This window comes from Hyaena hyaena, unplaced genomic scaffold (genome assembly GCF_003009895.1).
Source record: "Hyaena hyaena isolate Hyena2069 unplaced genomic scaffold, ASM300989v1 scaffold_284, whole genome shotgun sequence".
Lineage (NCBI taxonomy): Eukaryota > Metazoa > Chordata > Mammalia > Carnivora > Hyaenidae > Hyaena > Hyaena hyaena.
In genome coordinates, this window is record NW_024080913.1 from 1,120,532 (window position 1) to 1,143,883 (window position 23,352).

Sequence of the window (23,352 nt, forward strand, 5' to 3'; positions counted from 1 at the left end):
CTGACCCTGCCTGCCCACCAAGTCTACCTAGGAACCTGATGTCCTCCAGAGATTCCACTTCCCCCGAAGTGAGCGAAGGGAGCCCCTGGAGCTCTGTGGGCGGAGCTAGAGCCTTGGCGACCTCTAGTGGCCACTAGGGGGCTCTTGGCTCTCGGTGGCTTCTAATGCCCTCCTGTGGCTAAATTGAAGATTGGCAAGATAGAAGTTGCAGAAAAGAGCCAAGACTGGACTCCTTAGGGAGCCAAGTAAACAATAACAGTTACCATTATGAAATAACATTATATCAATGCTTATTGTTATATATTGGTTAACATGTTGACACGTGTACCTGTGCGCAGCACTCTTCTGAAGTGCTCTACATGTATTAATTTATTTAATTCTCACAATAGCCTATTAAAAAACACTATTATTATCTGTTTCAACAATGAGGAAACCGAGCACAGAAAGGTTGAAATAATTGCCAAGGTCACACAGCAGACTGGAATTCTGGGTCTAAGAAGTCTGTCTCCGGGAGCCTCGGTGGCTCTGTCAGTGAGCATCGAACTTTGGCTCAGGTCATGATCTCACGGTTCGTGGGTTCGAGCCCTGTGCCTTGCGTTGGGCTCTGTGCTGACACCTCAGAGCCTGGAGCCTGCTTCGGATTCTGTGTCTCCCTCTCTCTGCCCCTCCCCGGCTCATGCTCTGTCTCTCTCTGTCTCTTGAAAATGAACAACAAAAAAAATCTAAGAAGCCTGGCTCTAGGACCTTTGCTTTTTTAATCACCACGCTGAAACTGAGTCTCATTTTCCAGGTTTCCAAGTACATTACAGAATGCTCAGTTAAATCCCACTTTCAGATAAACCGCAAATAATTTGTATAATAAGTATATCCTGTGAAGCAATTGAGTCATACTTAATACCAACAAATTATTTGTGGTTTACCTGAAATTCTAATTTAAATGGGAATCCTGTGTTTTTATTTATTAAATCTGGTAGTCTTGTTTTACAAGGCATTTTTCTCTGCCAAATACCATCACACATAGTACCTAATTTAATCCTCCCTGGGAGGCTATTCGCGGGTGTCTAGGATGTCCCCTCTGTACACCTCTCCCAATATTCCCATTTTTTTTTAATGTTTATTTATTTTTGAGAGACAGAGACAGAGGGGCAGGGGCAGAGAGAGAGGGAGAAACAGAATCTGAAGCAGGCTCCAGCCTCTGAGCTGTCAGCACAGAGCCCGACATGGGGCTCAAACCCACGAACCGTGAGATCATGGCCTGAGCCAAAGTCGGATGCTTAACCGACTGAGCCACCCAGTAGTCCCTATTCCCCCCCACCCTTTTTTTTTTTTTTTTCAGGTAAGGAAACAAGATTCACAGAGACCAAAAATGACTAGCTGAGGTTACGGAACAGAACAAATGGCGGAGCTGGGGACTGAACTCACGTTCTCTGGCAAAAATTGGAGGATGTTTTCCACTTTCACAGGAGACAAAAGTGAGAAGCAGTGATTGCCACCAAGGAGATATCCCGTCGTGGCATCTTAGGCCTGGCCAGCTCTGTGGAAGAGGGGCAGGTCCCTCCTCAGGAGTGTCAGAAAACCAGTGAGGGCCTTCCCCGGGAGGGAGAACAGTAGAGGAGTGGACCCAGCTCTCTGGCTTTGGCACCCAGCCCCTGCCTGACCCACCTAGGGAGGCAGGAAGGAAAGAGCTCCTAGGCCCCAGGGAGCTGCCTGAGAGTTTCCGGTGACTGCCTGCTAGGAGCCCCTTGGGCTCCCCAAGGCTGTTCACCTGCTGCTCTGTGAGCTGCTGGCCTCACAGAGGCTGCTGAGCTTGCCTCACCTACGGCTGAAACTCCCCTGGCAGCCAAAAGGCACCAGAAGGAATCCAGACCCAGAGACCCAGGGAGCCACTCCCATCTCCCAGTTGCCTTTTGGGAGCACGATGCTTCTGTCCATAGGGAACACCCTTTGCATTTTTCTCTCTTGACTCTGCTGCTCTGTTCCCACCCCCAAACACCTGCTCTCTTCTTCCCCAGGGACGCAAACAGTCCCCTGGCCCCGCCCACCCAGGCTGGCTGGCTCTGATAAGGCAGTAGTGAGTAGTCCGGGACTTTGGGTCTTAGGACCCCCTCTGCGGTGCAGGCTGGGGTGCCCTGCTGGTATGTGCCCCAACAAGTTTTTCTTTATCGGGCCTTGAAATCAGCCTGGAGCCTGTCTGACCTGTCCCCCCGGCAAGCCGGAGCCGGAGGCAGGGCCAGGTCAGAAGCTGGACTTAGACACCGGGCTTCTGTGGTCCGCCCGGCCCCACAGGGAAAGCAGTGCATAAGCCTCCCGTGTCCGGCTGATCTCCTGAGAGGCTGAGCAGAGCGGCCTCCGTGGGCTGAGGCCGGGCTCCTGGGAGGAAGGATGTTTCTCAGGGAGGGGCTGACGTGTGGGACAGGTACAGCTCGGTCCTCTCCCACGTTGGGGAGGGGCCAGAGCTGGGGCGACAGCTGGGCTGGGCTGCCGGAGAGGTCATCTGACAGGCTGCCCAGCAGGGCGACACGCCCCTTCTGCTCTTGCAGGCCACACACAAGCTGGTGCCCACACAGGCGGCTGCCAGGCTGTGACGACTGCCACCTGGCCTCCAGCACCTCTGGGTAAGCACTGGGACCGGGGCACTCGCATGGGGGAGGGGAGGGGAATCTGGACAATCCCTTGGGAGAGGGAGGAAGGAATTTTCCTTTTCTAATGTGGGTGCTTGCTCCCTTGTCCAGGCACCCAAGCGGCCACCAGGACACACACGTACATCAGCTCAGAGAGGACACCTGCTGACCAGAGGACCCTGCCAGAGACGCCAAGGGTGAAAGACAGGCAGCAGGCAGGTCGCCTGGGGGGCAGGGAGCAGGGCTGATTTGCAGGCTGGGGCTGAAGGTGGGGAGGTGTTTTCGGCCTGATTATCTCCCACCCCACACACTGAATCCCGCCACCTTGCCTCACCTCCCCTGGGCTGCCCCAGGGACACCTGGCCAGGCCACCAGGAGGAAGGGATGTGGATCTCAGAAGGGTGTCATGCAGCTGAGACAGAAGTTTGGGAGCCCCGGAATCAGGGCGGGTTTGTTTTGGGGCAGGCTCCAGTGGCATTCCTGATCAATCCTTGCTTCCTGAAGGAGGGGTGAGACCTGGGGAGGGGCTCCCCTCTTATCCCTCCACTTGGGCTCCCAAACCTGCCAAGCAGGTTGACATTGTCTTTTTCCGCAACAGGGGAGAGAGAGCGTGGGAGGTGAGCCCCAGGGACCTGGGGGGGTCATAAAGAGGCCCAAAGGGCCAGGCAGTTCTCCTCAGTTGGCTCCCGTCTCTCTCCCTGGCATAGTCAGTCATACCATGTCTGTGACCAACGGGAAGATGAGACCATCCCTGACCCAGGAGATCCTCAGTCACCTGGGCCTTGCCAACAAGGTAGGGGCTATAGTGGTCGGAATCATTGTCACTACATCAGCTGCAGGGTCATGCGGCAACGGGGGATGGGAAAAAGGGAGGCCAGGCCCTGAGACCACGCCGAGGGCCGAGGGCCGGACTAAGGCACTAGGGCAAGCATGCACTGGCCCGCGAGGCTCCCCTCATCCCCTCACCCCTCGTGCCCTTGCAGACTGCGGCCTGGGGAACCCTGGGCACCCTCAGGACGTTCTTGAGCTTCAGCGTGGACAAGGATGTGCAGAGGCTGCTGAGGGCCATTGCAGGCCAAGGTGAGCCCTTTACCCTCTGTGCCCCGGGATCCCTCCTGTAGGAACAAGTCTGCAGGCCCAGGAACCAGGAAGGAGGACGTGACGCTGATCAATAAATGTCTGTGGAATGCCTTAATTCTTGTACGTCAAGTCCCATGGTAGGTGTGTCGGTCCCATCCTCGGGACAGGGTGGTGAGGTAAGGCTTATTTCCATTTTACAGATGAGGAACCCGGGGCCCAGTGAGGCAAAGAGGCTGGGCCAAGGTCACACAGCTCACACTGGCAGGGTCAGGAATCTAATCCACGTTTGTGGTCCCCAGCACATCAGGCCACCTTCACCTAGTTTTGGGTCAGGTTCGCAGGCCATTGGGTATCTTATTTGCGTCTCCTTTTGAGGCCACGTGGAAGCCAGGGTGATGCAGTCCTTCCCAGCCCTTTCCTAGATCTCCCTCTCTCCTCCTCTGGAGGCTTCAAGTCCGAGGAGAAGGGGGGATCCCCACCCTGTAAAGGCCATTGGGGTCTGCCCAGCTGACGGCCCAGCGCCCCCTCGGTTCAGGTGTGGACCGCAGCGCCATCGTGGGCGTGCTGACCAATCGGAGCCGGGAGCAAAGGCAGCTCATCTCTCGGGCCTTCCAGGAGCGCACCCAGCAGGTGAGGCCACTGACCTACCAGGAGCAGTGGACCGGAGTGAGAACCACCCCGCCTCGAAATCCTGGGGTATAGCAATAGGAGCTAAGAGGGGGTGGTGGTTGGTGCTTCTGGCCTTAGATAGAAACCAGCAGATATTCCCAGACCTCCCCCTCGCCTCTGGGGCCCCTCGCATCTGCTCCTCTGCCATGGGGATCATTTATCACAGGACCTGCTGAAGTCCCTGCAGGCAGCACTCTCTGGCAGCCTGGAGAGGACTGTGGTGGCTTTGCTGCAGCCTGCAGCCCATTTCGATGCCCAGGAACTGAGGACAGCTTTGAAGGTACTGGAAGGGGCTCTCTGGGTGTCTAGGAAATGAGGACTCCATTGACGGGAGGAGAGGGCTGACTACCCACTCCAGAGGAGTCGACTGGGCAGGGGCCCCCTTTAAACCACCGTATTGGCCCTTAGAAGGACAAGGGGTCAGCGCCTGCTCTCTGCCATGCTAATGACATGGCCCAGTCTCAGAGTGGCCTCCCAATTTCGCATAGACCCCAGATTCCACTGAGGATGTGGCCATGGAAATTCTTGCTACCCGAAGCCCACCCCAGCTGCAGGAGTGCCTGACCGTCTACAAACATAGTAAGAGTGTGGGGTGTGGGGAGGGGGGAAGGCTGGCAAAATACCCCCTCCTCTTGGCACTCCCTACAGGTGAGCTCTCTGGGAGCCTGTGTGCCTCAGAGCTTTTCCCTTGGGATCTCTCCCCCCCACCCCACCCTTACCAGTTCTCAGTCTCCCGAGGGTAGGAGCCAGATATGATCGCTAAAGAAAGAGAAACAATGATTAACCATCTTAGTCTGGGGCTCCAGGGCGCATTCCAAGGTACTGACAATGTGGGCACTGACAGGCCCCGGGTACCCATGTCATCTTCCAGCCCCTTCTTGATTCTGCCTTGCTACAGCTGGGGTGGGGGAGGGAGGGCAGGGACTGCTCCCTGGGTCGTGAGTCTTACCCCTCAGGCCCTGGCTTGGCCACCACACGGCTGGCTCACCCACTAATTGCTAACTGGCCTTTCCTCACCATCTTAGCACCCCCACCCCCAATTTTTCCTTTGATGTCCATTCTTGGCCTGATTTAGTCCCCCTCTTACCTCTTTCACTTCTTGCTTCTGTTTTTCCTTTTCCCTTTCTCTTTTGTCTATCATTTCTTCACATATTTCCTCTTATCACCTCTCCTTGCCTCCAATGAGAGGGCCGGGCCCCAAGCCATCTGGCCTTATTGTATAGGTTTCCCCTTGACCCCCCAGCTACCACTCAAATAACAGATGCCTCGTACCCAAGGCAGTTTGGCTCCTGGAGACAGGCCAGTCCACCGAGGAACCCCACAGGGCCTGGGTTACTACTTACAGCTTAGGGATGTTTTCGGGGTACCCGTGATGGTGCTTCTGCCTTACATCCTGGGAACTATGCGCCATCAAGGTACCCAAAGCAAGAGATGGCAGTAGGCGGGGCACAGCGGGTTGGGCGTTTGACAGAGACTATCTACACTGGGAAAAATTGGGAGGATTCAGAGAGCTCCTGACCCTTCCTCAGACTTCCAGGTGGAGGCTGAGAAAGACATCGAATCTGAGACCAGTGGCGTCTTGCGGGATCTGCTCTTGGCCTTGACCAAGGTGAGGAGGACCGGCCTGCAGGGGAGGGAGTTATACCACCTGGGAAGGGGCTGGGCTGGGCTGGCGAGCAATGGTATAATTAATGAGAGAAGGCTTTAGGAGGAGAACAGGTTTGGGTTGGTTTGCCTAGAGGTAAAAAGTTACTCCTCAGAGAGTCCTCCTGAGAGAGCTTCTCGTAGGGGGCCCGTGAGAGCTATTCTGGAATCATTGACTACAACCTGGTGGAGCAGGACGTCCAGGTGAGCAGGGGTGAGCAGTCTGCACAGCCACGCATGTAAGACCCCCCCCCCCAACATATGCGCCACAGACCTATGTAACCACTTGTCCTGCCAACCTCTCCTCGCCTTGGGGAAGGGGTCCTTAGTGACAGGTGAGGACATGACTGTCCGGTAGTAACCGTCTGAAGCCTTTTATCTCATTTACCCTCTGATTCCCGAACTCACAGGAAGTGAGCCTGTCAGGGGACAGAGACCCCTGTCTTGGGCATGTGGGTGGGGGAACCCTTCTCAGACCTTCCCTTGGAGACTGTTCAGTTCCTTGAGTTCCAGGATTTCCCCAAACTGGGGAGCTGAGCTGTCAGGGCAGAGTCCCTCTCCTAGCCTTATTCCTTTTCATTAGCTTGTTTTTACCATAAAGAAAAGCAACCACTTTACGGTTTCGAAGAAGCTTTTCTACTCTGAATATCGCGATGGTGGATTCTGGGAACGTGGCAGCCAGGGCTCCCCAGCTCCCAACCAATGATCCTGACTTACTCCTCCTTTGCAGGCATTAAAGCAGGCGGAAGGGCCCAGCACAGAGGGCACGTGGGTCCTAATATTCACCCAGCGAAATCCCGAACACCTTGTCCGAGGTACACCCGAGACTTCTGGCCCTCCCAGCTTACTCTAATGATGCGCCTTGGCTGAAGAAGGTGGGGAGGGCTCGCCCTTCTCTGTGATAATCACCCCCTGCGCCCATTCATCTTTCGGACTCCTTCCCCCCCACACAAGTGTTCGACCAGTACCAGCGGTGCACGGGGCACGAACTGGAGAAGATGATCCAGAACATTTTCCATGGAGACGCCCAGGCGGCTCTGCTCAGCCTAGGTAGGACCCACTCAGACGGGGCAGAGCTCTTGCCTGGCATGGGAGTCATCTCTCCACTGTCCCCTCTTTGCTTGCAGCCTCAGTGATCAAGAACACACCGTTGTACTTTGCTGATAAACTTCATCAAGCCCTCCAGGTGAGCCGGACGCTTCTTTTCCCTCCCTCTGGAGCAAAAACCGGGGCGGGGGAGCAGGGAGACAACTTCTGGGCAAGAGAGAGGAAGTTGCACACTTTTACTCAGGTAACAACCTCATATTTATTTTATAAACACATAGCGGCTCTCTTTCCCTAGGTTTACGACCTGTCTTGTCAAGAGCAGAGAATGGAACTGTGGTTAGAGCTAAACTGGTTGACTCCAAAGAGCACTGAAGCTAAAAGTTTGGCCTAAGTGATGTCTGGGTGGCCAAATATAGAGATGAATTTGCTCTATAAGACAGCATCTTGTCCAATTTCAGTTGTTGCCAGACTTAAGGATGGTGATAATACTGGTGATATAAGAATAATGACAAAAGCCAGCATTTCTTGGGTGCTCATTGTGTCCCAGGCCTATGCTGAACTGTGACACACGTTTCAATTTAATCTTCATGGCCACACTCCATCCCTGTTTTATAGATGAAAAACACCGAGGTACAGAGAGGCCAAGTTCTTTGCCCAAGGTCACGCAGCTAATAAATCATATAGGCTCCCTACAAAACACACAATGGCTAATAGAACACTGTACGTTAACTCTACTGGAATTTAAAAACAATTAAACACACATACATACACATGATGGTCCCATAGGACATGTAACTGCCATGTGTTAAATCCTAGTCTATACCATAGGTGTTGGTCTATACTATAAGCTATGCCATAAGAGTTATTAGTATCCAGGACCACCTTTTTCCACTCTGGTCAGACTTTGTTCCATATTATCCACACTTAAATTGGTGATGTTGGTTTGAGTAATTTCATAAGCAGAACCCAGTCATTCTACTCACTGAGCTAGGTCTCCTATTAGTATAAATGTCCCCCAAAACCTGTAAATAAAAAACTCACCCAAATTTTTAAGACGATAAAGCAGTTATTGTTTTGGTAGATAGCATAGCTCCTTGAGAAACCACCGTGCCTCATTGACAGCTCTTTAAAAGGCAGTACGTATATGCTCTTATTTTATCATCAGTGGAGGTCTCCATTTTATTTATCCTATAAAGTCTATACTATTATATTGAGCCAATGCTAAGACCAATTTGAAGAGCTGTGGTTATCTGTCTAAATTCCTTTATAAAACCAAACTCGAATCCTAGCAGTAAAGGATTGTAATGTATTTGGATTATAGGACCCACACCCTTGGAGGTAAATGCCAGGTTTACCTTAGAAGTAGAAGTCAAAAACTAATAAAGGCCTGTTTTTCTGAAAACTTTTTTTTGAAAAGGAGAAACTCAATCAGATGCTTCTGTCTTCTCTCATGAGAAATATGTGAAAACATAGACTGTGACAAATATTTATTCAGAAAAATGACCTTCAGTGAAGGCTGATTCGGGAAAATTTGGACCAATCTGAACCATAAAATGAATTTTCATTAAAAGATCCTAGAGAAGGGGGAGACACCTGGGTGGCTCAGTTGGTTGAGAGTCCGACTTCGGCTTAGGTCCTGATCTCATGTTTTGTGGGTTTGAGCTCTACATTGGGCTCTGTGTTACAGCTCGGAGCCTGGAGCCTGCTTCAGATTCTGTGTCTCTCCCTCTCTCTGCCCCTCCCCCACTTGAGCTCGCTCTCCCAGTTCTCTCTCTCTCTCTTTCTCTCTCAAAAACAAACAACAACAACAAAAAGATCCCAGAGAAGTATGAGATGCCAACTACATTCTCAAGTAACAAGGCAAGAATTATGTTTAATGTAGGTTTGGTAGAAAGAGTGCTTGGACACCAATGGGAATATTCAGTTAATGACTGACTCACCCCAACTCCACAAGTTTGGTGTAATAAGAGTTGGAAGAAGGGAAGAATAGATACTGGGGAGCAATCAATGATCTTTTTTTAATGTTTATGTATTTTTGAGACAGAGTATGAGCAGGAGAGGGGCAGAGAGAGAGAGAGACAGAGAGACAGAGAATCCAAAGCAGGATCTAGGTTCTGAGCTGTCAGCACAGAGCCCGACGCAGGGCTTGAACCCACAGACCGCAAGATCATGACCTGAGCCGAAGTCGGATGCTCAACCGACTGAGCCACCCAGGCGCCCCAATCAACAACCTTTTATGACAGGGGCGTCTGGGTGGCTTAGTCGGTTAAGCCACTGACTCTTGGTTTCACTTCAGACCCTGATCTCACAACTTGTGAGTCCAAGACCCATGTCGGGCTCTGTGCTGACAGCTCAAGCCTGCTTAGGATTCTCTGTCTCCCTTTCTCTCTCTGCCTTTTCCCCCACTTGTGCTCTCTCTGTCTCTCTCTCAAAAACAAATAAATCAACATTAATAAAAAGAAAGAAAAAAACACAATCTTTTATCACAATACAAGATTGGTGATACATGAAATGTAAGATAAAGTGGCCATTAGATGCACTGACAGTGAGGTCAGGAGTCCGGATGAACTATGACACCCTATTGTTACTTCCTCGTTTTCCTTTCTGGTTTTTTTTTTTTTTTTTTCCATGGGAACTTATGATCTGTGTAGACGCCATAAGTATGCCAGGCAGTGCTGGGAAGGGTCTTATGAGTCAAGTAACAGGAAACTCCGGGAAAGGGGCTAATAGGAAATAGTGACAGCACCAGTGTAGTTTTTATCTAGAAATCTGTCATGGTTACTCATTTATTATAATCCATTATAAGTCATGATTTGATACTGTGTCATACCTCTGTTATATCTGAACAGAAGCCTCCATTACCTTCTTTAACCAAAAGGCAGGAGGCTTGGTACAGGTTTAGGAGGAAGATGGCCATGCTGAGCCCTGGGGGTCCAACCGGAGAAACGAGAAACGGATGGATACAGATAGGGATGTGAGGCGCCCTGGAGGTCAGGATAGGAACTGGAAGTCACATGACCCTGCTCCCTATCAGAGCCCTGGCAACTCGGTTTGGGGATAGGCTGGGTATATCCTTCTTGGACGTTCACTAACTTGTAAGTTATAAATGTCCTGGCTTTCATGCTGGAAGTCTGTGTAGGTAGCAAGTCTTTCCTCTTTTTTATATTTTAATATTTTTTATTTTTCCAAGTGTGGGTTTATTTCAAAATTATAAATATGTGTTATTTTTATTACATATAATACAATTATTATATGGATTTTATTACTTTCTATGTACTTTAGTACATAAAATGCAAATGCTTGTTTCATATAATAAGCAATTTTTAGCTTAAAGTAAAAACTTTCACATGTAAAGGTTTCTTAAAAAAAAGATACTAGGGCGCCTGGGTGGCTCAGTTGGTTAAGTGTCCAACTCTTGACCTCGGCTCAGGTCATAATCTCATAGTTGGTGAGTTTGAACTCCACATGGGGCTCTGCACTGACAGTGTGGAGCCTCCTTGGGATTCTCTTTCTCTCCCTCTCGCTCTGCCCCTCCCCCATGCTCGCTCGCTCTCTTTCAAAATAAAACTTTAAAAAATTTTTAATAATAGGGGTGCCTGGGTGGCTGTTAAGTGTCCGACTTCAGTTCGGGTCATGATCTCGCTATTTGTGGGTTCAAACCCCGCACTGGGCCCTGTGCTGACAACTCGGAGCCTGCAGCCTGCTTCAGATTCTGTGTCTCCCTCTCTCTCTGCCCCTCCCCCGCTCACATTCTGTCTCTCTCTAAAAATGAATACATTTAAAAAATTAACAAAAAATTATTGTAAAAATTATAAAACCAAATATCTAAAAAATGTAGGCATTTTTAAAGAGCCAACAAAGCTTGTGGCATAGGTTTACCCTTAAATATTCACATCTTACATGCTGTTTAGAAAAAGCTAATAAAACTAGCTAAAATCATTTACAACTGGCGACGACTAAAATCTTATTTGGGGGAAGAGCATATTAGTGACACATAATGAATTTAATATTGCAGGTATGTAAATGTTTAATCAAGCATGTAGCTTTCACCAGCGGAAAATGGTCTTCACCGGTCACGGTCACGGCTGTTGTTTTGGGAGTGATTGTTACATCAGGAAAACATACTTCACCAAACAGAACATCAACTTTCCAATGCTCTTTTCAAAGAGTTTCTGATTTTCAGCTTGAGAGAGAGAACAGCACTTAAATACTGCATTTCTTGCGTACGGGATAGACACAGGATAGACGACAGGCTACACCAGGTCATTGACACCTACAATATGCAGAATAGTAAGACCAGTCTCCTCTTGTGCCACCAAAGCACACAAGGTAAATACAAAAACACAAAAGCATAATGATTGTTGCAAACAATCTTGTTTCAAACACTTTCTTCAGTTGCTTCCTGGGTCCGTTAAAAAGCCCATACCGGCTAATGCAGTAATTCTTCCAAGGGTATAAAACGCTGCAAAAAGATTTATGTCACCGGGAAGCCACAGCAATCCAGTTCCAAGGGGAGAGAAGAGAATGCTACACACAAATGGAACGATAAACCATTTCAACCAGGACCCCCACATACAGGCCCTCCTCCTTGAGGTCCTGGCCCCTCAGGACCCATTGCATCTTCTCCGTGGCCCTCTCCCCTGCAGGTTCCTATCTTTTTTTTTTTTTTTTTTTTTTTTGAGTACGTGCCTTTGGAGCTGCTCACCGCCGAGCTCTAGAGGAATGAGACTCTAAGCGAGAGGGCTGGCAAGGAAAGGTGTGTGGCCAGAACGACACCTACCCCAGCTGTTCCCACAGAGACTCATCGTTCCTGCTGCATCACCTTCCAGAAGGAAGGACAAAGAGAAATTGTGCTCCTAGATAATGCACACATCCTGTCCCTGCACCCGCACCGCGCTTCCCCGTTCTAGGGTAATTTACCATGCTGTCCAGTCTCAACGCTGAGTGGATCTTACTACCAACCTCTTTTCTGTTTTTCTCTCTACCAGGACACGGAGTCCAATTACCAAGTCCTGATGCGCATCCTTATCTCTCGAAGCGAGATTGACCTTCTAAGCATCCGAGCTGAGTTCAAAAAGAAATTTGGGAAGTCCCTCTACTCTTCTCTCCAGGTGAGCCGTGGCTAGCTCTTAGCCTGGAGCCCCAGAACTTCACCCCTTCTCCTCCACTCTGCCCTCACGGCCGATGCCCTTGGAGAACTCATGAGGCTTTGGTTAATTTAGTACAGAAGTCTTGACATCAGACAGTGCTGGGCCAGCACATGGGAGGAAACAGTGCCTGGACCATGGTGGCGGTGGTGGGGCGGAGACTTTCTAACACCTGACTCTCTTGTCTGCAGGATGCAGTGAAAGGGGACTGCCGGACAGCCCTACTAGCCCTGTGCAGGGCTGAAGACATTTGAGACCTCCCTGCCCTGCCCTCCAGACCCCACCACAGACATTCAAGGATATGAGATCCCCACGTTTGGTTGGGTCTGCAGGAGACCAGCTGAGCCTCCAAAGAGGATTAACCCCTCTCTGAACACCACCTTCAAAGAGGATTAACCCCTCACTGAACACCACCTCCAGCTTCTTGTTGAGGCTAGAATTTGAAGTTTCTTTTCAGTCCCTTGGCTTCTTGTCTCAAAGTGATATCTATATCTGGGTGCTCTGGCTCTCTGTCTTGGGTATAGACCTCTCTCTGATGGTTTCTACCCTATTCATCCTCCCCATACACTGGCCACAACGTCTCACTGATTCTTGAATCCTGTTGGCAAACTTCACTGTTGTTTGTGTTCCCTGATTGAAGTTTGGGTGGAGCAGGACACCGGCTGGGAGGAGGCCTTGAAGTTGGAGGTGCCTTTGATGTGCACTTGCATATTCAATGGGGATCCTGTTTGAGGTTCTCCTGCTGCAATAAGCCCCTCCCCTCAGAGTCCCTCCTTCCCCCATTATTCTCTCTTCCCCAGGAAATTTCAGGCGAAGAAACTGAGAAACAGGAGCCAGAACGAGGTCAGAAATGGTCAGAAGTAGCAGAGAACCATCTGATCAAGCTGCCCTTCCCTGCCTGGGAAGTCTTAAGTTAGCAGGAAGCCTACCCCCAGATTGCATCCGTCCAGAGCAGGGACTTGGAAACCCACCTCCCAGACTGGATTACCATTCCCATTGAAGGTCTATCAAAACCTGATCAACAGAAACAATAAAAGAAAAATAAGCGGGCTTTGGTTCCCCCTGCTGGCCCTATTAGAAATGACAAGCAAAGTACACACGACGTCCTCCCCGCACCTCCTCCCACCCCGGCACCTCTTTACCCGCTCCCCACCTTTTTTGCATTCCTTAATTGGGGCAAATACTTAACCCGACCGCTGCAGGGCAAAGCAAACAACAGATCTCAGGAAAGATGTTTTATTTCCAAACCCCTAGGAAGGCATTACAAATAATGGAGATAGAAACCCAAATCAAACCCTGAACCGATCAGAGACAGGCCTGCAGGGTCAGCAGGGAGACCCAGTCAGGGGTGGGAAGTAGGTGAGGCGCGTTCTAGACGGAGCCCTCACCCTGGAGCTCGAGTCCGTATATTAGTGTGACTGTTGAGGGGAAGGGGAGCTGGAGACCGGAAGGCCTCACCTCCCCACCCCGCCAACCCCTATGTTGCCCTGGATAACTGGGAGGCAGAAAAGGTGGCAGCACATGAGGGCAGGACGTTAGCGAGTCTGACGTTGGCATTCACTGCTTGCTCTGATCCCCGGCTGTCCGGAAAGAAGTTACCCGGCCTATCTCAGGACTAGAGCTGGGGGAGCAAGCAGAGGAGCCACGGCCTCTGAAAGTAGAGGCTGGGAGGGCAGCCCCGGAGTAGGGCGCAGCTACAGGAGGACACAGTCTGACTCTTGCTTTGGCCTCTGCCGGCGCTCCCCGACCGGACGTCCGGACATGGCTCCTCTCCCCTGCGTGGGATTTAACAGTGGGTCACCCAGCAGCCCGGAGGACACGCAAACAGAGACTCTAGATGGACGCGGGGGCGGGATCAGGAGGGGCGGTGGGGAGAGAAAAGTAAGATGGGACCCAGGGCAGAGAGACACCTCGAAGAAGCCACTGCAGGAAAGGCAATGACAAGTGTCTGGGATCCAAGGAGCAGGGCGGAGCTCCGGGCCAGCGGGGTGGTCCCTGGGGGCACGGCTCACCCACCCCCCCACCCCCCCAGCAGGGCGGAGCTCCAGGCCTGCGGGGAGGTCCCTGGGGGCACGGCTCACCCCCAGCAGGGCGGAGCTCCGGGCCAGCGGGGAGGCGCCTGGGGGGCACGGTTCACCACGCAGGGCGGAGCTCTGGGCCAGAGGGGAGGCGCCTGGGAGCACGGCTCACCTGCGGGGAGCTCCGTCCCGGCACGGGCTGCACAGCTTGCTGCTGCTGGTACTCCTCTTGCTGAAGCTGCTGGGCCAGCTCCAAGTCGCTAAGACCCAGCGTGCCCTGTGGCTGCTGCAGGGACAAGGCGATTAGGTAGTCCTAGAGAGAGACGGGAGAACAAGGCGGGGGTGAGGCGGCCGGGGCCTGGGGGACATCAGGGCTGCCTTTAGGTTTCCAAACCCAGTTTTCCCCTCCTTCGGCTTCTCCAGCTCTGCTTCCAGACCAAAACACACAGCCCAGTACATTCCGCGAGCACGGGGCTGGTCCGAAGGTAACGGTAAAGGGGCACAGGTGTCACGTTCCTGCTCTCTAGGTGATGAAACGCATGCCTCTGGCCGGGGGCAAGCTCTGAAGCAGACGTGCACCCCGCACGCTTCCTGAAGACTTCACGCACCTGGTCGACCTGCCGCTGCTGCTCGGGGGAGCCGCCTCCACCTCCCGTTCCGGGCCCCTTGCCTGGGGAATGACTCAGATGGAAGTCCGCATCGCAGAAGCAGCTGTCCCCGTCCACGTTGTGCAAGCTCTCCCACACCACCTGCTCCTCCTGCAGGAAGCCCTGGTCTGTGACCAGCAGGTACAAGTGACTCTGCAAAGGAGAGGACAGAAGTCGCTGGTGGGATAGTGGCACAGAGGCTACCTGACTGCCAGAAGTCACCTGAGATGCAGAGACCCCCTGAAGCACCTGGTGTGAGCGCGGGCATCTTTTACAAATACTCATGGCCGTGGGGAGGAGGAAGGGATGTTTAAGCGTAGGGTCAGCAGGGGCTAAGCGAGGCGATCACTGTGGCCAAGCGTGAGTGCTCAGGGCTCTGGGTCCCACACAAGGTTCCTGCCTTACTTCCCATGATTCTCTGGGCTCGCCTAACAGCTATGGGGTTAAATCCTGTGAGAGCCAAAGACCTTTCCCTCTTCCCTTCCTGGGAGAGGATTCTACTTTCCTGTCCCCTTGACGGCAGGCGTATTCCTGATGGCTTGCCAGTGCGATGTTAGCAGACACGACACGCATCATCTCTAGGCAGAAGCATCCAAAGCAAGTGCGTGGTGTCCCTCTCTCTCTTTTCCCTCTCACATTCCAGATTATTCCATATCCCAGATTAGAGCTGTGCTGTCAGCCTGGCTCTGAGAGCGAAGATGATGTAGGCCAGAACTGGTCCCCATCTGCAATGGCCACGCAGCATGGGGGAAGGAATAGACCTCTGCTGTGGGAACCCCAGGGATTCCAGGGCTGGCTGGCACCTGAACTCAATCTACCCTATCCTGTCTGAAACACTGGCCTCGAAGATAAAGCCCCGAGAGAGAGACAGCACTCCACCCCCAGCCCCCACCTCTGAAGCCTCATCACCTTGTGCTTTGTCATAGTGCTGAAGTGGTTGTTTCGGAAAAAGACGCTAAGTTCGCCGTCCTTGGCCGCTGCCGTGAGCTCACACAGTCCGTGGTAAGTCAGCTGTGCCGCGGTAGTCTCCAGGAACTGCTCGGCGATTAGGCCTGCCAGGAGGGCACAAAATCGGGGGGCAAGAGGCTTGGCTTAACTCCGCAATCCGCAACAGGAAGAAGGATCATTCAGAGGGCTCCTGTCAAAAGCCCTATGGATGGTCCCACCTTCTGGAATCCCTCGGAGCCTGGCTGTATTTGTTCACCCAACAGGCTGTTACTGAGCCTTGTGCCAGGCGCTGCTCTAGGTACTGAATACAACAGACAGTTCCCTGCTCTGTCTCCCGTGGGGCACTTATTCTAGGGGGAGTTGGTGGCAGGAGACAGACAACACACAAAAGTAGCCCTCCTGCCCTCCACACAAGATCCACAGAAGAGAAGGCAGGGGTGTCACCTTCTGTCACAAGGTTGGTGTCGCTAGAGTGCTTGCAGGTGATGATCTTCTCTACCAGCTGGTTGTAACTCAGTTTCCCAACCGCGCTCACGGCCTCCGGACTCTGTGTGGGCAGCGGGGCGGGGTGGTACCGAAACAATGAAGATCTTTTGAGGAAGGAAATGAGGCAAGCCCACAAGGATTGCAACCCTATCACCAAAGGCTCTCGAAATTTTCCACACCTGAAGAACGGACCTATGTGTGTGTGGTTCGCCCATATCTGAACGTTACCCATCTCGCCAGGTTACAATTCAAGGAATTCTGCACCGGGTCCAGCCTCCAAAGCCCCTCCTCCTCTCAAGCCAGTCTAATCCCTAACTCCCCAATGCCCACCCCTCTGTTGTCCCTCTGTCAGCCTGAGCTGGGCCACCTCGCCCTCACCTGTGGATCAACAAGCCAGCCGTGGTACAGAGGTATGCCTAGGAGGTCAAAGATACTGCATTCGGGAGTGTACTCAAAGTCAGAGACCCCTGTGAATCGCACGTTGACGTCCAGACCTGTGGCCAGTTTAGGCAAAACTGTCATTGCGTCGTCCACATTCTGGGACCAGAAAAGAAAATGAGGATGTCACATCAACACGCTATACATCTTCAACTTACACAATGCTCTATCTATCTCAATAAGGCCGGGAGAAAACAAGACGACACTAATGGCTAGTCTAGCCTCCCCTCCCCCGACTCCTAGCTCCAGATAGAAAATAATTTATCTTGTTGCTTTTCTTCCCTGGTTCTCTTACAGCCATTCCATTCCTCTTTTGCCTCAACCCTTCTTTATCTTATATAAAGGAATATATTTTCTAGGACAAAGATATACCTTCATTCTACAGAAAGAAATCACAGTTTAGGAGACCTTCCTGAGAAGCAGAAGTCTAGGTGTCCCTTTACGAACCTGCAAATTCCTATGTCTGCAGACCTTTGCCTCACCTGCTGAAAATTCAGCTGAAGTCCCTCTGACTTCTCCTGGGGCTTGATGGACAGGAGACAGTCCCCTATAAGACAGAACCCCTTATCAGCTTACCCCAATTTCCCCCATAGCTACTTCCTCTTTTCCTTGAGAATGGTCCTAGACCACAGATTTTCAGAGCTGGAAAGAGCCTTAGAATCTAATCCAGACCTTTCACTTCCCAAGGAAGAGAGAGACTCACAAAGGTGAAGGGCCTACCCGAGGTCATGTGTGAAAGCCCAGAGCAGAAGGAGGGTTAAAATCCCAGGCTCTTGACACCTTGAGTTTGGCTTTTCATTCCCCAGCCTTGCAGAGAAGCCCTGTACACCTTCACCTTCGCTGCCACATCTGAGCCCCAAATGGGCAGTCCCTTTCTGTTCTGGATTTCTGGCTGAGTGGATGGCTCTTGAACCTCCCCAAGGCCTCGTCACTCACCAAGGTGGGCCATGAGCTCATCCGATGTGATCACTTCCTTCTGAGGGGACAGCTTCACCTGGAGGCAGAAGGGGTGACCAAACAGTGAGCCACGTGTGCATTTTCCATCATAGAGCGCTGAAGGAAAACTACACAGGAGGACGGATTGCGGGGGGGGGGGGGGGGGGGGGGGGGGGGGGGGGGGGGACAGGGAGGCGTGGCAGGAGAAAAGGGGTGAGATAATGCATGTGAAGTTTTGTGACACGTTCCCATTTGCCGGACAGTAGAAGATACGAGAGCAGGACAGAAAAAATATTTTGTTTTGTCTTGTTTTTTATGACTATTTTGTCTCATTTGTTCAAGCTGGAGAAACATGGAGAATAATCTGGGAAGTTTTGCCCGGCTTGAGGAAATCAGGATGATCGAGGAGACGGGTCAGGGAAAAGTACCCTCACCAGCAATTTCTAAGCCTCCATCCGGACTCTGTCTTACCTTCCACTGAAGAAAGAGGATGTTCATGATGGCCAAGAGGGGGCAAGGGCCGTTGGTGCTCTGGGTGATGATGGGTGTCCGTTCTCCCTTCCAGGGAATCCACTTCACACAGTAGAAATCTAGCTCTGGCTGTCGGGCCCTGGGTGGCTGGGGGAGCTCCTGGAGTCTGGAGCATGCTCCCTCTGTCTCTACCTCAGGCTGTGCCCCCTGGGCTGGCTCCAGTTGGCTTGAGCTAGCATTAGGTGCAGCTGACTCAAGGTTATCCTGGCCCTGGACCAGCAGCGAAGCTTGGTCGACTGTCTCCTGTTCCCTGGCTGTTCCATCAGCATCTCTGGCATCCTTGTCCCGGGGGTGCTCACCTGGTGGTTGTGAGAGGACCTCATGGGGTTCAGGGCCGACTGCCTCTACAGTCCCAGCCTCGCCAGAGGCTGGATGGTCAGGCTGATGGTGTTCCATGGTCAGAAGAGGTCACCTGAGGGGCACCAAAGGACTTTCCTGCCCTCAGGGAGCTGCCTAATCTAGGATTGGTAGGTGGAAAAGAGACCAATCCAATAAGGAGGAAGTCATTGGGCTGGAAAGCAAATGGACCCAGAAAAGTCTTGTTAAAGGAATATAGTGTGGAAGGCTGCACAGTCTCTGCGCCGTCACTCCTGGCTATGGGGAGCACATGTCTCTCTTACTTAGCTGGGTAAACAGAAGGCCCCCCAGCCTGAGGTCTTGTCACCTCTAACTGCATGTGACCACATGGGACCAATGAGGAGACAGGGCTTTCAGGTTGGGAGGAGGGATTTGGGCGGGACTGAAGTCATTGGATGGGGTCGGCTTTCCTGAAATGATAAGGACAAGAAATAGAAAAAGGATGGAGAAAAAGGGAAAGTAAAAGGAGAAAGACAGAAAGGAAAGAGATGGAGAAAGAAATGTTAAAACTGTGCAGTTGAGCCTTGAACAACACCGTTTTCAACCGCACGGGGTTTCAACTGCACAGGCCCCCCACATGCGGATTTTTCTCAGTAAATACGCAAACAGTACGGTAAACGTATTTTCCTTATGATTTTCTTGTTTTGTTGTTGAAGTATAGTTGACACATAATTTACATTAGTCTCAGGTGTATCCCTTACAACTTTTTTTTAACGCTTATTTATTTATTTTTAGGGGCAATGGAGGGGCAACGAGAGAAGGAAGAGAGAACCCCAAGCAGGCTCTGTACCTAGTGTGGAACCCTACTAGGGGCTCGACCCCACGGACTGGGAGATTATGACCCAAGCCGAAATCAGGAGCCCACACTCAACCAAATGAACCACCCAGGCACCGCTTTACGACTTTCTTAATAACATTTTCTTCTCTTTAGCTTATTTTATTGTCAGAATATAGTATATAATATACATAACATACAAACTATGTGCCAACTGACTGTTTATGTTATTGGTAAGGTGTCCAGTCAACAGTAGGCTGTTAGTTCAGTTTGGGGGAGTCAAAAATTATACACAGATTTTTTTAAATGTTTTATATTTTTGAGAGAGAGATAGAGACGGTGTGAGCAGGGGAGGGTCAGAGAGAGAGGGATACACAGAATCTGAAACAGGCTCCAGGCTCTGAGCTGTCAGCACAGAGCCCGACGCAGGACTCGAACCCATGAACGTGAGATCATGACCAGACCCGAAGTTGGATCAACCGACTGAGCCACCCAGGTGCCCCACACAGATTTAAAAAAAAAAATTTTTTTTAACATGTATTAATTTTTGAGACAGCATGAGTGGGGGAGGGGCAGAGAGAGAGCGAGACATAGAATCCGAAGCGGCCTCCAGGCTCTGAGCTGTCAGCGCAGAGCGTGATGCAGGGCTTGAACTCACAGACCGTGAGATCATGATGCTTAACCGACTGAGCCACCCGGGCATCCTAGATTTTCAACTGCATGAATGGTCAGCGTCCCTAACTCCTGCATTGTTCACGGGCCTGGTGTACCGCTAGTTATTAATATGATGATCTTTAGCTCACCCTGTAATGGTGTGACATTGGTAGTCCTCAACATAACCAGGATGGTGGTAAGTCCTCTGCCCGACACCAGACCCCACCCCTGGCTGTTCGGGAAAAATCCAGAGCACACACAGGCTGCTTATATCCTTAGGGCTAACTCTCTTTGCTTCATCCCAAGGGTGAAAAGAGTAACAATCACAGAGTGCTTGGGGTGAAAAGTGGAGATACAGACAGACAGAATCAAGCCCTAAACGATGAGACACCAGCGAGAAAGAAGTCTCTCTCCTCCAAGGACTCTACTGAACTGTACACCATCTCAAGCTGTAGCAAAAAGGTTTGGGAGGGGCTTCCTGTCAGGAGGGGAAATGTGGGCCATGTGGACTTGAATCAGAGACCGGTTCTGATAGGCAACTTCAGTTTCCGGCACAAAACCACTGCCCCCCCCACAAATGCTGTTCGTACACTCTTGACCGCTGTAGTTGGCATAGCCAGCTTCCCAGTTCCTCTCTGCTCCCCAGTCGCCTAAACCCAGAGATATTCTCTGCCCACTCTTCATATATCATGGAATGTGAACATACTTTTTATTGACTTACCTGAGAAAGACTACCTCATAATGAGCACAAGGTCACATACAGAAGCGCTGAATCACTATATTGTACACCTGAAACTAATATAACACTGTTAACTAATTGGAATTAAAATTAAAACATAAAGGGGGCGCCGGGGTGGCTCAGTTGGTTAAGTGTTTGACTTCAGCTCAGGTCATGATCTTGTGGCTCCAGAGTTCGAGCCCCGTGCCATGTCGGGCTCTGTGCTGACGGCTCTGTGCTGGAGCCTGCTTCGGATTCTGTGTCTTCCTCTCTCTCTGCCCCTCCCCAACTCTCACCCTGTCTCTCCCTCTCAAAAGTAAATAAACATTTAAAAATATATTAAAAGGGGCACCCCGGTGGCTCAGTCGGTTAAGCGTCCAACTTCAGCTCAGGTCATGATCTCCTGGTTTGAGAGTTCAAGCCCTGCATCAGGCTCCATGCTGACAGTGTGGTGCCTGCTTGAGATTCTCTCTCTGTCCCTCTCTCTCTGCTCCTCCCCCACTCATGCTCACTCTCTCTCTCAAAATAAATAAACTCTGAAAATGTTTTTAATATTAAAAAAATTAAAACTTAAAAACAAAAAGGAAATGCTCCCCCTGAATGTATTCAGCTTCCTGTGCACATGTTCTGTCTATTTCTATGTGGGTTGTTTTAGATATAAACCCTGAGCCTGTTTAACCTGCTCTCTATCAGCACTGAGCATCAAATCTAGCACAGACATTTCATTAAGGCTGTAGAGAGAAAAAAAAAAAAGAAAGCCACAACCCTCGTCCCCTGGAAAACATCTCCCTTCAACCTCTTAGCTCCCCTCTCCCCTGACTCATGACTCTCGGTAAGCAAAAGGGAGAAATGAAGACTTGTTAGAAGTCTCTTGTCTTTCCTCTAGCTCCCTCCTAACCTGACGCTATGCCTCCTTCTTGTAAAGCGGCAGGAATTCAGGGCTAGGTTAAGGCCTTGCGAGATGAAGTTGAAAGAAAGACATAAAAGTTACCGAAAGAAGTCGAGTCGCCCAAATTGATACTCCTCCTGATTCAAATCTCATTTATGCTAGCGGCATCTCATTACATGTCGTTAATTTAGAATCCGACTTGCAAAAATGGCCTGCACACCTTCCACTATTCTCTCTCCTCTCTTTTCCCTCCCCTCCCGAATGACACTTCGGCTGAGGCTTGGAAGCAGAAACCAGAGCCTGGGAAAGTGAAAAGAGCTTGGAGACAAGCAGCGTTCGTTTCTTATCTTTTCTGTCCAATGCCAGAAATGATCAATTATTCAGTGGGGGTTGGGCAGCCGGCTGGTGAGGGGAAAGAGCCAAAAGAAACCAGGAGCTGGCTGCCGGATGGAGATGGGTCTCAGACAAACTGGGCAAAGCTAAGTGAGCTAAGTCTGAAGCGGAGGAGCAGGACGGGGGGACTCCCACTGCACAAGGTGAGCTCGAGGTGGAGTAGGCACGGAGAGTGTCTGCGAAGGAGGAGGGGGAGGGCACTCAGACAAATCAGGATTTCATTATTTTCCTCTTTTCTGAGCCCCACACATTCTCTCCTGCTGGAATTATCCTCCGGTGGTGGGTGAGGGAGTGAAAATAGCCCTGGCCCCTCCCTCGCAGCGGCAGTAAATAGCCAAAAGTTGCAAGAAGCATATAAAATGGGTGGGTGGCTTATTGAAGCCACATGCACATCCTCCCCCCGCCCCCCCCGGAACTTTCCCACTGCAATCTCTTTCTCAGTCTGACCCAAATCTTCATGCAACTACCGGTTTAAAATTTTGCCCCCCCGAAGAAGTCAACTGCCACGATCCTTCTCTGTTTGCTTGCGAGCAGAGTCGGGGAAGTTTTCATTAAAAGAAGTAAATGAAGGGACCAAGCCTTTTTTACGTAGCCCTCCTGCCCTTACCTCCTCTCACCATCCACACTCGCAGAGACCCAAGGAGGAGTCCGTGTCACCTCCCCAGAGCTGGAGAGGAAAAAGAGAGCTCGGGGTTGGAGGGGAGGTAAAGGAAACGGTTAAAACAAAGTTTTTACCTTGAAGACGTGGGTGCCGTTCCAGGACCGAGGAGGACCGTCCAGCCGTGGCAGGTCGATGGGGGAGCAATGGGGGGCGCCGCCAGAGTCCCAGCTGCCTCCCAGCTGTCAAGGCCAGAGCTTACACAGGTCTACACAGGTTTATGAGCGGCGGTCCCGGCGTGGCGGAGGCCACTTCCGGACCCACGCCCACGACTGGGGTCACCAGAGAAGGGTGGGGGCAGGCTGGGGCGCAGCCCAGATGCTCCCAGGTCCCCCGGAGCGTCTTCAGGATTCCTGAGTTGCAGAGTCTAGGGCGCGCGCTCCAGGCCCGGACTACGAGCCGGTGGTTTTCAAAGGAAGTTTGTGGTTTTTCTTTTTCCTTTCTCTCTCTCTTTTTCCCATCGGGACAAAGAAAAACATTAGTCAAGGACAAGCTCCCGGGAGGAGGAGGGGCTGGCCTGGCACGGAAGAATTTCCATCAGGGCTTTCTGACCCGGTCAGCCGCCTGGTGATCAGCAGTGAGGGAGAGAGAAACAAGGAGAGGAAAACAACAGACCCTTTCTCCTCCCTCCGCCTGCCGCTGGAAGGGACGGAGCGCTTGTGCCTCTCTGGTGAGAACAGGGAAGAGCAAGTGCCC

The 23,352-nt window shown here is 51.4% G+C and overlaps 2 protein-coding genes across 3 annotated transcripts; one reads left to right on the forward strand and one right to left on the reverse strand.

The window, feature by feature from the left end:
- Positions 1-2,290: 2,290 nt before the first annotated feature.
- ANXA9 (annexin A9) lies at positions 2,291-13,258 on the forward strand. 2 transcript variants are annotated; one of them, XM_039246215.1, is made up of 15 exons: positions 2,291-2,416; positions 2,541-2,615; positions 2,733-2,836; positions 3,329-3,414; positions 3,605-3,701; positions 4,237-4,331; positions 4,537-4,650; positions 4,859-4,949; positions 5,900-5,979; positions 6,159-6,218; positions 6,745-6,829; positions 6,969-7,064; positions 7,142-7,200; positions 12,050-12,172; positions 12,400-13,258. In XM_039246215.1, the coding sequence occupies exons 4-15, from the start codon at positions 3,340-3,342 to the stop codon at positions 12,460-12,462; spliced, it is 1,038 nt and encodes a 345-aa protein (XP_039102146.1). In that variant the 5' UTR covers positions 2,291-2,416; positions 2,541-2,615; positions 2,733-2,836; positions 3,329-3,339; the 3' UTR covers positions 12,463-13,258. The 2 variants fall into 2 exon arrangements, with proteins under 2 accessions (XP_039102146.1, XP_039102147.1); XM_039246216.1 differs by lacking the exon at positions 6,159-6,218.
- A 170-nt stretch (positions 13,259-13,428) lies between these two features.
- On the reverse strand, positions 13,429-23,299 carry MINDY1 (MINDY lysine 48 deubiquitinase 1). Its single transcript, XM_039246294.1, has 11 exons — positions 23,209-23,299; positions 22,734-23,106; positions 18,153-18,979; positions 17,682-17,739; positions 17,228-17,292; positions 16,686-16,844; positions 16,266-16,368; positions 15,783-15,925; positions 14,835-15,026; positions 14,399-14,539; positions 13,429-13,983 (listed from the first exon to the last, which is right to left on the reverse strand). Exons 3-11 carry the CDS (start codon positions 18,606-18,608, stop codon positions 13,903-13,905), a joined length of 1,398 nt encoding a protein of 465 aa, XP_039102225.1. The 5' UTR covers positions 18,609-18,979; positions 22,734-23,106; positions 23,209-23,299; the 3' UTR covers positions 13,429-13,902.
- Between the last annotated feature and the right edge of the window lie 53 nt (positions 23,300-23,352).